Source organism: Nematolebias whitei, chromosome 8 (genome assembly GCF_014905685.2).
Source record: "Nematolebias whitei isolate Nwh7 chromosome 8, NemWhi1, whole genome shotgun sequence".
Lineage (NCBI taxonomy): Eukaryota > Metazoa > Chordata > Actinopteri > Cyprinodontiformes > Rivulidae > Nematolebias > Nematolebias whitei.
Window position 1 is genome coordinate 26,597,341 of NC_056505.1, and position 13,725 is coordinate 26,611,065.

At 38.8% G+C, this 13,725-nt stretch overlaps 3 protein-coding genes across 4 annotated transcripts in view; 1 reads left to right on the top strand and 2 right to left on the bottom strand.

Moving 5' to 3' along the window:
• Positions 1–974, bottom strand: part of nfu1 (NFU1 iron-sulfur cluster scaffold homolog (S. cerevisiae)) — a 5,595-nt gene extending 4,621 nt beyond the window's left edge. The window contains exon 1 of the mRNA XM_037680520.1: positions 913–974. Coding sequence (XP_037536448.1) covers positions 913–971 — 59 coding nt within the window. The 5' untranslated portion in view covers positions 972–974. The remainder of the gene's footprint in view (positions 1–912) is intronic.
• Positions 975–1,042: 68 nt separating this feature from the next.
• c8h9orf78 (chromosome 8 C9orf78 homolog) lies at positions 1,043–6,496 on the top strand. The gene is made up of 9 exons (XM_037680521.1): positions 1,043–1,219; positions 1,395–1,454; positions 1,548–1,599; positions 1,685–1,755; positions 1,861–1,938; positions 5,111–5,308; positions 5,391–5,527; positions 5,619–5,723; positions 5,837–6,496. The coding sequence occupies exons 1-9, from the start codon at positions 1,140–1,142 to the stop codon at positions 5,932–5,934; spliced, it is 879 nt and encodes a 292-aa protein (XP_037536449.1). The 5' UTR covers positions 1,043–1,139; the 3' UTR covers positions 5,935–6,496.
• Positions 6,497–7,053: 557 nt separating this feature from the next.
• Positions 7,054–11,321, bottom strand: med22 (mediator complex subunit 22). 2 transcript variants are annotated; one of them, XM_037680523.1, is made up of 5 exons: positions 11,218–11,321; positions 10,884–11,031; positions 10,705–10,785; positions 8,767–8,975; positions 7,054–7,447 (listed from the first exon to the last, which is right to left on the bottom strand). In XM_037680523.1, exons 2-5 carry the CDS (start codon positions 11,004–11,006, stop codon positions 7,258–7,260), a joined length of 603 nt encoding a protein of 200 aa, XP_037536451.1. In that variant the 5' UTR covers positions 11,007–11,031; positions 11,218–11,321; the 3' UTR covers positions 7,054–7,257. The 2 variants fall into 2 exon arrangements, with proteins under 2 accessions (XP_037536451.1, XP_037536452.1); XM_037680524.1 differs by lacking the exon at positions 7,054–7,447 and having other exon boundaries at positions 8,247–8,975.
• Positions 11,322–13,725: the final 2,404 nt, after the last annotated feature.

Here is a 13,725-nt window from a genome sequence, read left to right on the forward strand (position 1 = left end):
TTGTTATATACCTGGATGACTGAGAAAACAAACTTTGTGTTTTTGAAACCATTAGTGAAAAGGCCAGACTTCAGGGGTATCTGAGGCAGGCTTGAAACACAAGAGTCAGGGTGGCTTCTGGGTAATACCAGATGGCTAGGCCTCAGACTGACGAAGCCTCTTGGACGAGGGGCGAAACGTTTCTTTTTTAACAAAAAAACGAAGTCCAGATGACATGATTCAACCTTTTTTATTGCCGTACAATCTAATAATGAGTAATGATGATAAATTACTGTTTACAGCAGTGTGTTCAGACCTGTTCATGGTCATACCTTCCAAAAAATAAAAGCTATAATTGAAGAACACAGAAGATGCAAATGTGCAGGAAAACAAGATGCAATTTTAGAATTAAAAATAATATGTTTTACCTCTAAATAAGTAAGTCGAGTATAAGTCAAGATTTCTGTATAATACCCTGGTGACTTATTTGTTTGGATTGATAATGACATTAATATGGTTCATAGGAGACACTTAAGTTATTATATTTTAGAAATAATTTTGATTAACCAAAAGGTTCTTTCGTCTAAAAGTATATAATATTGAAAACTTCATCAGAATTATGACACTAGTTAATCAAGAATTTGCTGTATGGGTTAAAACCACAAGTTGGAAAAGCAACGATTAAAAAGAGGCGCCTGCTACACCGGACTTGTGTTTATCTCTGCACACTATCTTGACTTTAGTTTGCGAAGCAAACAAGGGACAAAGAAAGCCAATTTAAAACGCGTTAAATTAAGAAAACACAGTAAGACCACACTTCTTCTGCGTCACTCCACAGTTTACATAAACATTAAGAATAAACATTAAGATCAACCTTAAGAATTATAACTTAAAAGCTGCACAAGCTCACAACTTTCTAACGAATACACGTACGGTCGTGAAAGTCTTGCAGAAATCCTCAACAACCTCCCAACCTGTCTATAAGTCGCCATGATTGTTATTGAAAACCTACGCAGGACAGAAGTACTTCCTGAAAGTCCGGAAATGACGTATTATTATTGTACGTCGGTTAAAGAGTCTCCCAAAACAACAACCGCGATAATTTATGTAACCCAGTGTTTATCTGGAACAAAGCTATCAGTAAAATTATATTTAAAAAAATGCCGTGTGGTAAACGTTTCAGAAGAAGAAAGGAATCTTCAGACGAAGAAGATGCGGATGAGACGACGGAAGAAGTCCGGTAAATTACTCAAATAAAAATATTGTCTAGTGTCACGTTGTGTTAGCCAGCTAGCAGAGCTAGCCGTGCATGAAAGTACCGTGGAAATTACCCACGTTATTACATTTTAAGCCATAATTTGGTAACATTTCTAACCCATGAGTTTTATTTATTATTTGTTTATATTCATTTTTAGAATGAAAATGGAAGAGGCCAAAGAGCTTCAGAGTTTAAGGAAACGACAAAAAGGAGTCAGGTTCGAATAGTAGCACAAATATGTATTTCTTAACAATAATCCAAACACACATTGTGTGAGTACTGTAAACATTTCTATTTCTCTTGTGTTCAGCGTGACTGCCTTATTGGTTGGAGAAAAACTTCCGCCAGAAGCTGAAATTGATGTAAGCAATATTTCTAAGCCACGAATATTTGTGTTTAAGTTGCAACTTATCAGCTTCTGCTTCTTCAAATTATACTTTTTTACAGAATGATCCTTTCAAGCTGAAGACTGGAGGGGTGGTAGACATGAAGAAAGTGAAGGACAGGAATAGAGATATGTAAGTAAACCAGGTTTTGGTGGAATTACCAGACTGCATGCTTTAGTATGTTTTACGTGCATGTCCTCTGATTGGAGTGATTGATTTAAAATGATCTACATACAGGACAGAAGACGAGACAGACCTCAACCTGGGCACGTCATTTTCAGCTGAGACTAACAGAAGGGATGAGGATGCAGACATGTAAGTAATCTTTCATTATTGCAATGCAAACATTCATAAAACAACGCATCCTTAAAAATGTAGCTGTTGACAATGTGCTGTCATGTGTATGTATGTAGGGATCTTTAAACTGTTAAAACACAAGATAAAGATCTGATTTTCTGTAATGTTTAAATAGTGCTGCACTTTCTATTACCATTGGTTTGCCACACTATTGTGTTTTCTGGTTATGTTTGGTTGTCTTCTCCCCCCCCCCCCCCCCCCAATTACTCACTTAGGTTAGTACATTAAGATGTATTTGGGTAAAAATATATTAACTGACCACATCTGAACCAGTTTAGTTACATTGCACAATTTTTCATTATGGGAAAAATGTGCCTAAAACTCCTATTTTGAAAGTACATAAAGCATTGTTAACAACAAAGTCCATGCTCAATAATCCAGGTATAAAATCTAACATTTTTCTGTCAGGTCATCTGGACTTAAAGCATTGTTCTATCCTGTTGAAACAGTTGTTCATCTCAGTTCAAAGTCTAAATTTCTTTATTAGTCATTCCCACCACATGTGGTGGAACGAAAGTGTACACCGGCTCCCAGTTACATCCAACAAAACTATAAAATGTAAAAGAAAAACATTAATAAGATCTAATATATGAACTAAGACAAAGATTAACTAAAATATGCTAAGCACTAATAGTACAAAAACAATACACCAAACAGCAGCACGAACATAAGTCTGTGTGAGCAGATGAGTACGAATGAACACAGCAGCATGAAATAAATCATCAGCATGTGATTATCAACACAGTGATTATTCTGGTTAGAGATTCATGAGTCTAACAGCCTCAGGGTGGAAGCTGTTCCTCAGTCTAGTGGTTCTACATTTAATGCTCCTTAACCTCCTGCCTGAGGGGAGTGAGGCAAAAAGTGTGTGCTGGGTGAGTGGGGTCCTTCATGATGCATGAGGCCCTCTTCCTGCATCTGGAGGTGTAGATGTCTGTGATGGTGGGGAGGCTGACTCCAACAGTCTTCTGTGCAGCCTTCACCACTCTCTGCAAAGCTTTTCTTTCTGCAGCTGTGCAGCCTCCATGCCACACGTTGATGCTGGAGCACAGGATGCTCTCCACTGCACACCTGTAGAAGGAGGTGAGGACTGAGCTTCCCAGACCAGCTCACCTCAGCCGTTCCAGTAAGACTTAGTGATTTTGTCTTGGAGATAAATTTAGAATGATGGCTTTCAAAGGAGAAAAAAAAAATCAAAACTTTTTTTTCCATTTGGTTCTAGAGCACACATGGGCATTTCATGTGTACCTCAGAATCATATATGAATCGTTCTGCATTAAAATCTAAATCATTTGTTTTTAGGTGAAAGCTGATTTTTGCAGCGCTTTTGTTTTCAAGGCGAGCTCTGGGGCATTTATGTCAGTAGCCTCAATGCTGGCAGAAGCTTGTCTATAGGAATGCAGAGTTTGTGAGAGATTTATGAGTAATTGTCATAACACCACACAGTAATAAACAACAACTTTTACAGAATGTAGAAATTTGAAGAAAATATGGACTTCTGAGTGTTCTTTTATTTGTTAATGGCAAAACAATATATTTAGCTTGTGAATGCACTTGCCATTATTTGACTCAAGATAAAAAGTAAAACAAAGCAGAGCTCAGTAGCTTTATCCACACTGAAAAATGCTCAGCTGCAATGTCTATTCTTATTAGCTCATGATTATCAAATTTATAGACAATTAGAAAACTTATACTTGTCAGAAATGACTTTAGTCTGTTGGGCCGGTCATCTGCAAGAGTTCCAGTTCTGCATGGGTTCATTGGAAGTTGCTTATTTATAGCCTAGTGTTCAGAACTGTATTGGATTTTTGTTGAATCAGTCCTCACGAGCATCATAGAATATATTCATTCAAACTTTATTTAAACCGGTTAGTCTCCTTTATATTCAGTTTTAGATGGCATAAATGGAGAATTTTTATTTTTCCTGAAGGGAAGTCTCATTGGCTCACAATTAACAGAATCTGGAAGCTTTAGTAGTTTGATTGTTGATCACCACAAGGCTTTAAAAATAGAATGACACAATTTTGATTGTTACTGGTGTTAACTGTATATTTTGGCGTGATTGTGCTGCAAAATGCTTTATGTCAATCAAACTGTCATATTCTCAGCTTTCCAACAGTATGTTGCATGCATACATATATTCTCATAATATCACTGATGTAATAGTTTAGAAAACAGCTGATGGCTCAACACTGAGCTGTCAGAACCATAAGGAGTTAAAACTTTACTGGATCAAAGCAGCTGCACTGCAGCAAGCTCAAGTGTTGCATTTCCTATCCTTCGGCTTCATCAGATGGAAATAATTTATTTGTGACTAAACATAATTGACTGCAAGCTTCACTGACATCAGTGTTGTGCAATGTGTTTTCCCTGAGAATTTACAGTCGGCTGTTTTTTTTTCTAAATAGAAGGAATTCAATTGATTCCCTCCAGATAGTTTCATTCATATAGACAGCAACTATTACAGTTGAATTTCCATCAATAAGAAAGCTTTAAAACAGTTTAGTTCAAAAGTAACTGAGCTGTATTTACAAAAGAAGTACAACTTCTGTTTACTTGTTTTTAATCCTTGAAGCAACTTCAGATGTTGACAGTAGGTGTTCCCTGATATCCATTACTCTACAGCAAAATGTTTTCTGCTCCAAATCTTGAAGTTACCTGCTGCTCTTGTTGACCACCGAGTCGGCTAACGGTGCAAAGACAGCTTTTGTTTGAGTTTCTTTTCAACTGTTGCTGGACACGCATTATGGAAGCATGTCACCTTTTGATTTCACTATGCAAGGCAATTCTGGAGCAGTGTTTTTAAAGAACGGAGTAGCCTGTATGCACCAAAAGCTGTATAAACTACTAATCAAGAAATGGAAAAAACAAAAAAGAATCATAGGCAAATAGATGGAAATCAATCCAGAATCTTATATTTAGCGTCTCTTTTGTTTTTTAGTGGGTTTATTTACATTTTTAAATGTCTACGTGGGAATATTTTCCACATTGAGTTACTCAGTGTGGCTGTCAGGGATTGTTTGTCGGCCATTTCATGTTGATTATTTTTGCTCAGTTATAGCTCATCAAATAACATAAATGCATTTAAGCGTGTATGGAAATAATGATGGAATAACTGCCTTCATCACAGGATGAAGTACATAGAGACCGAGTTAAAAAAGAAGAAAGGCATGGTGGAGGCCGAGGAGCAAAAAGTGAAAGTGAAAAATGCGGAGGACCACCTGTACGAACTGCCAGAAAACATCCGAGTCAACTCTGCCAAGAAAACAGAGGAGATGCTGTCCAATCAGATGCTGAGCGGGATCCCAGAGGTTGATCTTGGAATCGAGTATGTGCAGAGATTCTTTAATAATTCGGTTCATGCTCATTTTTTAAATATTCGAGTAACCCATTTGTGTCTTTTGTCCCAGTGCAAAAATCAAAAACATTATCCAGACAGAGGAGGCCAAAGCCAAGCTTCTGGCAGAACAAAGGAACAAGAAAAAAGACCTCGGCACATCGTTTGTTCCAACAAACATCGCTGTTAATTACGTCCAACACAATCGCTGTGAGTTCACTTTAAACGTGTTGTGGGTGTAAACGGCAAGCTTTAATCCAGCGAGGTCTGTAAACGCCGCTTCTTTTTTTTTTCTTTCTAGTCTATCATGAGGATGCAAATGCACCACAGAGACACCACAGACACAAGGAGGAGCCCAAAGCGAGACCACTGCGTGTGGGCGACACGGAGAAACCAGGCCCAGAAGGTCTGACTCAGCTTTTAATCCCCACCCTCCCCATTAAATCATGTAAATGTTATTACTTTATTTCTAAAAAAGGTAAATAAAAATAACGAATCCTTCCCTTTTTTAACCCGTAGCTCCATCACCACCAAACCCCCGCAAACGCCCAAACAACGAGAAGGCCACAGACGACTACCACTATGAGAAGTTTAAGAAGATGAACCGAAGATACTGAGCTGCGTTGGTTTTGGAATTACAGTACACGTGGTTCCATCTAGTTTGAGTCACAGTGACTGTGTGAGAACTGGTTGACCTAAAGCCAATAATGGCACAATCATGTCGGATCCTGTAATTATTGTACAAAGCCTCCAAACAGTAATATGTAATGTGCTAGAGTTACTCAGCTGAATACATCACGTGATAAAGATGTATCAAAGAAAGCAGGAAGTGCTCAGTAAAGAGTGATGTATCAGCCAGAGAGCTCTGCTGTGTGTCAGCTCTAACTTAACAATAGTGAAAACAAAAAGAACCGTTTGCTTCTTAGGTCTACTTGATTCAATAGTAAAATGTATTTTTTATATATTTGTTTCTTGGCTAATTGTAAGTTTAAAGAGCAAAATGTCCAAGGAGCTTATGGATTCAATTATTTGCAAAACATTTCCCATGACCAAAATTAGTAATTCAAGCTATAAATTTGTTAAACGTTTCTGTTCCTTAAATAAATTTGATAATTAAAAGGCTTGAGGCCTCACTGTAAGCTCTTAATTTATCATGCATAATTAAAGTTTGCTACTATACATCTTTTTAGATCATTTATGTAATCGTTGATGGATAATGTAAGTTTCTTTCGGCTGCTCTTCGAAGGTCACCACAGCGAGCGAACTCGTATGAAAGATTAGGCGATTTGTTTTATGCCGGATGCCCTTCCTGATGCAACCTGGGTTCAAACCTGCAACCTCAGGATTGCAAAACCGTGGCACAGATCACCGAGCTACTGCAGCCCACAAAAGGACCGTCTTTCTAACTGCAGGAAAAACAGCAAGAACAAAACAAACCACGTATCCAAGTAGAAATGTGATTTCTGCAACGATTCAGCTGTAATTTTAAATACCCAAAACATCAAAATGTTATCCCCCGACTGATCCGATGTAAAACTGATGGACTAATTCTTTACTGAATTTTTTGGCACCGACTTTATCAGTACATTTGAATTATGGCTTTTAGCAAAATAAGTTTGATTAAAAACAAGTATATTGTGTTTATTTTGTTGTAGATGACCATAACAAAACACGTGTAACAAAAGCCAAGTCTGACAGTAAAAAAAAAGGACTATATAGAAACCAACATTACATCTTTATAGTAGTACGTTATTACCCAATAATTGCTTCAAGGTAAATTTAATAATGTAATTGTAGGGGGAGGGATGTTACCAAGAGTTCCCTTTTTAATGCAAATATTCTCATTTTTATTTTTAGATTTTGCTTCCAGATGCATTAGTTTGGTAAAGTTTTGGTCAACTGGTGAAATGGGAACTGGGAGTCCATTGTGTCCTTTCCCCTCATGGTTTCTCTGTGGACGTCCCATGTCCGTTGAGGTGATGCTGGGGGTTCGTCTCCTGCGACGGCGTCCCGTCCACGTCCTCTCGGTCCTCCTGCGTCGAACTGCCGCTGCTGTCTCTGGAGGCCCAGCTGTCCCTGCGGCGGTAGGCCTCGCACAGAGGCAGGTCATTGCTGTCCCACTGACTGTAGCTTTGTGGAGCAGAAACCAGCAGGAGGCAAAGAATCAGCGCAGTGCGGAAGGAGAGAAGCAGACGAGAGCGAAAGGTCAGAAATAAAAAATACTGGTCCACAGAGAAAAGCACAGGAAAGCACACATTTGTTAGAAGCATGGAAGTTGTGCAGAAGCATAGGAAACTGATCACATTAAAACACTTTGTTTTAGGATTTAGAACATTTTAGAACTTCTGAGATCAGCAGAAGGCTGAAATTAGTTGCCGATGGAAATAGCAGTGTAAGGGCAGTGAGAAAGGCAGACCCAGCATGCTCCAAACACGAGAAACCATTTAACACCCCCTTTAAAGAAAACACAAACTACTGCAGCGTTTCGTCTCTGCTTTATTTCTCAACCATCCTGAGTTTATGGGACAAATCTAAAACTGCAGCACGTGTGGGCCCCGTCTTTGGTTACAGACTAGATTTAAAAACATTACACCTCCTGATTTAATCTGACAGATTATACTGTACATCTAATTAGTTTTAGATTTGATTCCAACAAGTAAAAACAGAAAATTACGGTAGGTCTAATATTTAAAATCTAAAATTATTTTAATATTGAGGATTTAATTAAAGCATATCAATATTTTCTAAGTTGAAGCAAAAAAAAAAAAAATCTCATTGTTACAGTTCTTCCATTGTTTTTTCCCCGAAACAAAACTCTTATCATGTAACAAATTATTAATATATAAAAACAAGCAGTTGCATATTTAAAAATCATAGAAATTTATTGCATTGAAAATATTCTAGTAAACAGACAAGATGGGATCTTTTTGTTGTCGTTTCATTTAATTAAACCATACGGATGTTCATTAAAAGTTCAACAGATGCTGCAGAGCATAACATGTCCTGGTTCTCATTTAGAATTAACAAACAAAAACAAACAAACAAAAAATCCTGCAGTAAATAAACACCAAGCCTTTGGTTCTGAGACATAAAATGTGTTCCTATAGTACAGAAACTTCACTGGATTCTTAAAATATGGGTCAACTTGGGAGTCAGAGCTGAAAATGCTGATGCAGCAGATATTTAGTGTTTGTTCAATTATAGACAAACAAACAAACAAAGGTCACTTGGTGGAACTATAAAAATGTGAAGGCACGTGGTGAAATCAGGCTCACTGACCCTCAGAGAAGGACTGAGCTGATGAGCTCCGTTTGATATGTTCAAACTAAAATATTGTCAGATGGAGACGTGGGAGCTGAGCCCGTCCTCGTGAAAAGATTAAAGGTGAAACACCGCTGGGCGTGCGACAACAAAGTGCGGTGGGATGGATGAGCGCCTATTATTTGTACCTGGAGGAGTAATACTCTTCCTCTAGCTCGTAGAGGTCCATGGCGATCTCGTCCCGCAGCGACGTGAGCTTCTTGTCGCACTCCTCCTGCAGCGCGCGGAGCTGCTGGTTCTGGAGGCTGATGGCGTCGTTCACGGACGGGAAGTCGTTTAAAATCAGGAACTGCTTCAGATCTGAGACCAGTTTCATGAGGGACTCGCCGGCACGAACCTGAAACATCAAAACGGATGGTTTGAAAATGAGGAACGCCGAATTGCTACTTTGTTTTTTGAAGAGATTTTTTAAATAAACTACAAAACCAAGAAAACACGGTTTAAGTTGTTTATGCGCAAATAAACATTTCCCTTGAACTTCCATGAAAAAGAGGAAAAAAATCTAAACAGTGAAACAATTTAGGCTTCTGAAATGCCATTATTCTCAGTAAAATGACAATTTGTGGAATTCACTCAAAAATATGTGTTTTATGATAACGCTGCTTTTTGTGAAACAAAGTCTTATTATTGATATTTTCAGAGTTGTTTAAAGTTCTGTTGAGGCTTTGTGTATTTTTACCCAAATGAGTCAGAAAAGGGCCCCACTTCTGTTATGGATATCACTCGCTGCTGAAGGAGAAAAAGTGTGATTGTTTTTGACCACGTCTGTGTTATTTTGTCTGTCAGCAAAATATCTCATAACCTGTAGATGGATTTTAATGAAACTTATAGTAATCAGCGGATGTACACCTACAGTTGAGTCAACCCAATTCAAGATGGCTGCCACAGGTAGTCATGGGAAAGCACAAAAACAGTATCAAATGTACAGACAGAGCTAAAATTTAAAGTGGTACTAGTCGATTCATCCTCATCACAGACTCTGTGCTAACAATTTACAACATGTTGAAAAATATACAAGATTGGAGTCAGACCAAAACTACTATAACTGTCCATTCTTATCAATGGATGATTGGTTATTATTACAGTAGTCCCTCGATACTTCGTGGTTCATTGTGGACTCGCTCCATCGTGGTTTTTCAAAATAAGACTGGACACGACACAAATGGCTGATTGATGGATGAGCCGCACGATCTGCATGGAATGTTACTTTAAATTATGTAGCACCTGCTGAACCTTTGTGCAGCCCTAACTGCAGGATAAACTTCCTGCTGCAGCTGATCAGCTGTTCTCCATGGAGATCGGAGAAGTGGGCGTGGCCAAGCGCTCTTGCAGGTGGCAAAGAGCAGATGAGGGGGGAGCTGAGATCATGACATTCTGTGCTCTTTTAGAGCGTTTAGAAACATTGTTTAGAATATTTCAAGAGTGTGGGAAGGGTTTAAAACGCCTACTACTTGTACTACACCTGCTTCACGGTTTTTCCACTTATCACGGGTCTTCAGGGTACGGATTCCCCACGATAAACAAGGGACTACTGTATTATAATTTTTTTACCCTTCAGCTGCTCCCTTCTTCAGGGAGTCACCACAGCGAGCTAACTCGCACAAAGATTTAGCTTTTGATTTTAGGTCCGATGTCCTTCCTGACAACCACAGACCACCGAGCTACCGCAGCCCTCTGTGTGGAGCGGAGCGCTGTCATCCAAGGTGCAGCTGGGACGGTTAAGGGCCTTGCTCAAAGGCCTGGAGGTGATTCACATTTCCCATCCACACTTTTGTTGTCAGCCTGGGGATTCATTCAACCCGGCAACCTTCCGACCACAAGCTCAACTTTGCTAATCTCTGCACCACTACTTCCCAGATGATCTTAGTTTAACACTCTGGCATGAAATGGGTGATGTGCATTCATTGAGTGAGTGCTGGGTCTCAGTGGTGCCGTAAGAAAAACAACTTGTCCTACAAGGGAAGCAGTGCCAGTGTGACCATCTCCCCCTGTGCTCCCTGTCCTCAGTCAACCTGTAAGATGACGAGTCGATACAAGGCAGGTGAAGCTGATTCTGTCACACTTACAATGTTGGCAGCTCTCACGTGCATCTCATAATGGTCCTGCTCTGCTTGGGTCGGTCGAGAAACCTGAGTCTCATCTTCTATCTGGATAAAGAAAGAACAGCCAGCTGTGAGCAGGACGTTCCCAAAGATGAACACAACGAGAGTGATGTTGCTGAGGAGGAGGAGGTGTTCATGTTTACTTTGGCTGTTTTGATGATTTCTGTGAAGTTGTCCATGATGGACTTGATGTCATCTTTCAGCCTCTTGTTGTAGTTCTGCAGCAGAGACTCTTTGCTCTGAGGGAGCACCCTCTGATTAGCCATGACGAGGATGTCCAGAAAAACACACCTGTTTAAGTTCAAACCACAGTTTTAGTTTGTTTTTAATGGTTTGGGCACAGAAAACCAGAGGAGGATGTTCATCATGAGAACATTACGCAGCGGGACACGCAGAACAAACGAAGGAGAAAACTCACACATAAAACAAACTTTGTACCTAGAAAACAGAGCTTCGTATGGTTAAATCAGGACTCACCTCTTTTAACGCATTATTTGACCGATTTTTTTCTCAACAAATAAAAACCTCGCCGTCGCTTCTTCTTCTACTTTTCCTCGAATTTACGGTAATTCACTTCCGGTATGATTGTGTGTTATCGCCCCCTAGCGACAAGTTTTATACAGACCAACACTGCAGGACAGTGCACAGGCTCCATCCATCCATCCATCCATCCATCCATCCATCCATCCATCCATCCTCTTTACCCAGTGGGTGTCAAACACAGGTATTAAATGGGGGCTAAAAGTAAAAACTTGCTGCAAGCCACGGACCAGTTTCAGCCAATCCATAAACTCAAGTCAGATATCTGACATCATTTCTTGGTTGCAGGTTCATCAGTTTGTCTCATTTGATGTTCTTTGTTGCTCTTTCCACATCAGAATCAAAGATTATTGTAAAATCAAACAAATATGTCTGCACTAAGTTATCATAGTCAACATGAGAATGCATAAAAAAACACTTTACATTTAAAATATCATCTTGGGGACCCAGATAAAATGTTAACAAGGGCCAGATTTAGTCCACGGGGCTTGAGTTTAATACACGCGCTTTAAACCCTCAACAACTTTAATAATATTTTGCTTTCTGTGAACCAAACCATCCTGTACTCGTTTTAAAATGGTCAAGGTCAATATTTTGTCAGCCTTTAATGAAAAACAAAAGATTTTGGCAGGTTTTTTCTACTTAGTTTCTGTCCCATCTTCACACCTACTGTATGTCAGAATACTGTGCCACATGCTTTAAAATTTAGAAAATTAAGTGGCAGACAAAAGAAGAAAAATCTGGTTTAAAAATATCTAAAGCAGATGAACATAATCTGAAAGTTACATGTTTAAGAAATGTTTCAAATTACTCTATTTATATAACACCAATTCATGCCAAAATCCATCTCGCAGCACTGTAATATAATGCATTTTTTAATGCATGTGTATACACGCATTAAAAAATGCTTATTAGTAAAAGTGATCTAAACAAGCCAGTAGAATGCATTGAATCTTTACTTTGTTGTAATCTCCCATTCTGAGCAGCACCATAGCAACAGTGGAAATACTCCCTTTTAACAGGAAGAACCTTTCAGCAGGATCAGGTGACCATCGGCCTCGACTGGCTGGGGTCAGAGAGGACGGGAAAGAGACACAAACAGACTGGTTTGTATGGGAGACGACATACATAAATGTTTGCGTGTGTCATCATTCATGTTTTTCATAAATTCAACTAAATTGGACACATTACACAATGGTGTCATGCTGCTGGTAACAAATTGCCTACGTTCAGTTTATTTATATAGCACCACGACACAACAGAACTTGTCTCAGGGAACTGAACAGAAACATTCACATACATTATAAAAAACAGTAAAAGTTATTCATCTAAGGAAGCCAGCAGAATGTGTACAGAACGTTCACTTTGTTGCAGTCTCTCATATACGTTTGTTGTTGTTGTTTATTAAATTTAGACAACACTGGTTTATCCTTTGAGTTTATGAGCCTTTCTATGCCTGAATGATTCATACGTCGGAGTTAAGTGGCTTAACACATTAACATAAAGTAATAGTCGGGTACTGGGATGAAAATTCATAAAACGGCAGCCAAAATGTATTTTAAAGACATTCAAAAAGCCTGAAGCAATATTACGGCCACTTGACCAGACAGAAAATCTGGCAGCTAGGGGAAAAATAAATAAAAAGTAAAAGTTTACACTCAAGGTTTGTGAACAGTCCTATTTATGTAGTTTGGGGCATTTCAACTCTTTGGATGTTCGTTGTAGTTTGGGTTACATTTCAGACCAATGAGCTCGTTGGTGTAGATTCTGTCAACCAGGATGGAACAATTCAAAGTATTTGCATTAAAGAAACTGGACTTCTTTTGTGTTTCTGTACTTGACAGTATCACCTGCCCAGGTAACAATCAATTTAAACTACAGTAAGGTGTAACAGAATACAATGTGCATGATATGAAGATTTTTAAACAAAAAAATTGCACAGCCTGTGGAAAATTGGATTTACATTCATTTATTGGGTTCGTGTACAACATTCTTTTCAAAGGCAGGCCGTGCAGCAGAACAAGCGTTTGGAGTGCTTTTATTGTCCAACAGCATCCTCTGCTGTTCCTTCAGTTCTTTGTTTTCTGTCAAACAGCACTTAAAATGCATCTTTACAGCTGACAACACACATTCTTTAAGAGACCCGACTCTTTGTTGGTGACTGTGCAATCTTCATATGTGCAGGCTGGGTGAGGAACATTCAGGTTTATTTAAAAAAAAAAAAAATTAAAAAACTGTTAAACAACAATAACAACAACAAAAAAAGTCAGTTTAAGCTTTGGGTTGAAACAGTCTAGATCCTCTGTTGTAAAAGTGAGAACCAGTTAGTGTTCAGAAACCATGTCCAATTGATGGAAATAAATCCAAAAGATGTGTTTTTGATCTCACACAGCCTGTGGCTGGAACATCAGTAGCTACGAGTCAGAAATGTTACCTTCACTTGTT

Excerpts from the sequence above, each read along its gene's own strand:
- med22 (XM_037680523.1), bottom strand. The coding sequence starts at position 11,006 with ATGGCTAATCAGAGGGTGCTCCCTCAGAGCAAAGAGTCTCTGCTGCAG. Across the intron at positions 8,976-10,704 it reads ACGTGAGAGCTGCCAACATT|GTTCGTGCCGGCGAGTCCCT; the intron begins GTAAGTGTGACA and ends TTGATGTTTCAG. Across the intron at positions 7,448-8,766 it reads GAAGAGTATTACTCCTCCAG|CTACAGTCAGTGGGACAGCA; the intron begins GTACAAATAATA and ends TGCTCCACAAAG.
- c8h9orf78 (XM_037680521.1), top strand. The coding sequence starts at position 1,140 with ATGCCGTGTGGTAAACGTTTCAGAAGAAGAAAGGAATCTTCAGACGAA. Across the intron at positions 1,939-5,110 it reads AGGGATGAGGATGCAGACAT|GATGAAGTACATAGAGACCG; the intron begins GTAAGTAATCTT and ends CCTTCATCACAG. Across the intron at positions 5,724-5,836 it reads GGAGAAACCAGGCCCAGAAG|CTCCATCACCACCAAACCCC; the intron begins GTCTGACTCAGC and ends TTTAACCCGTAG.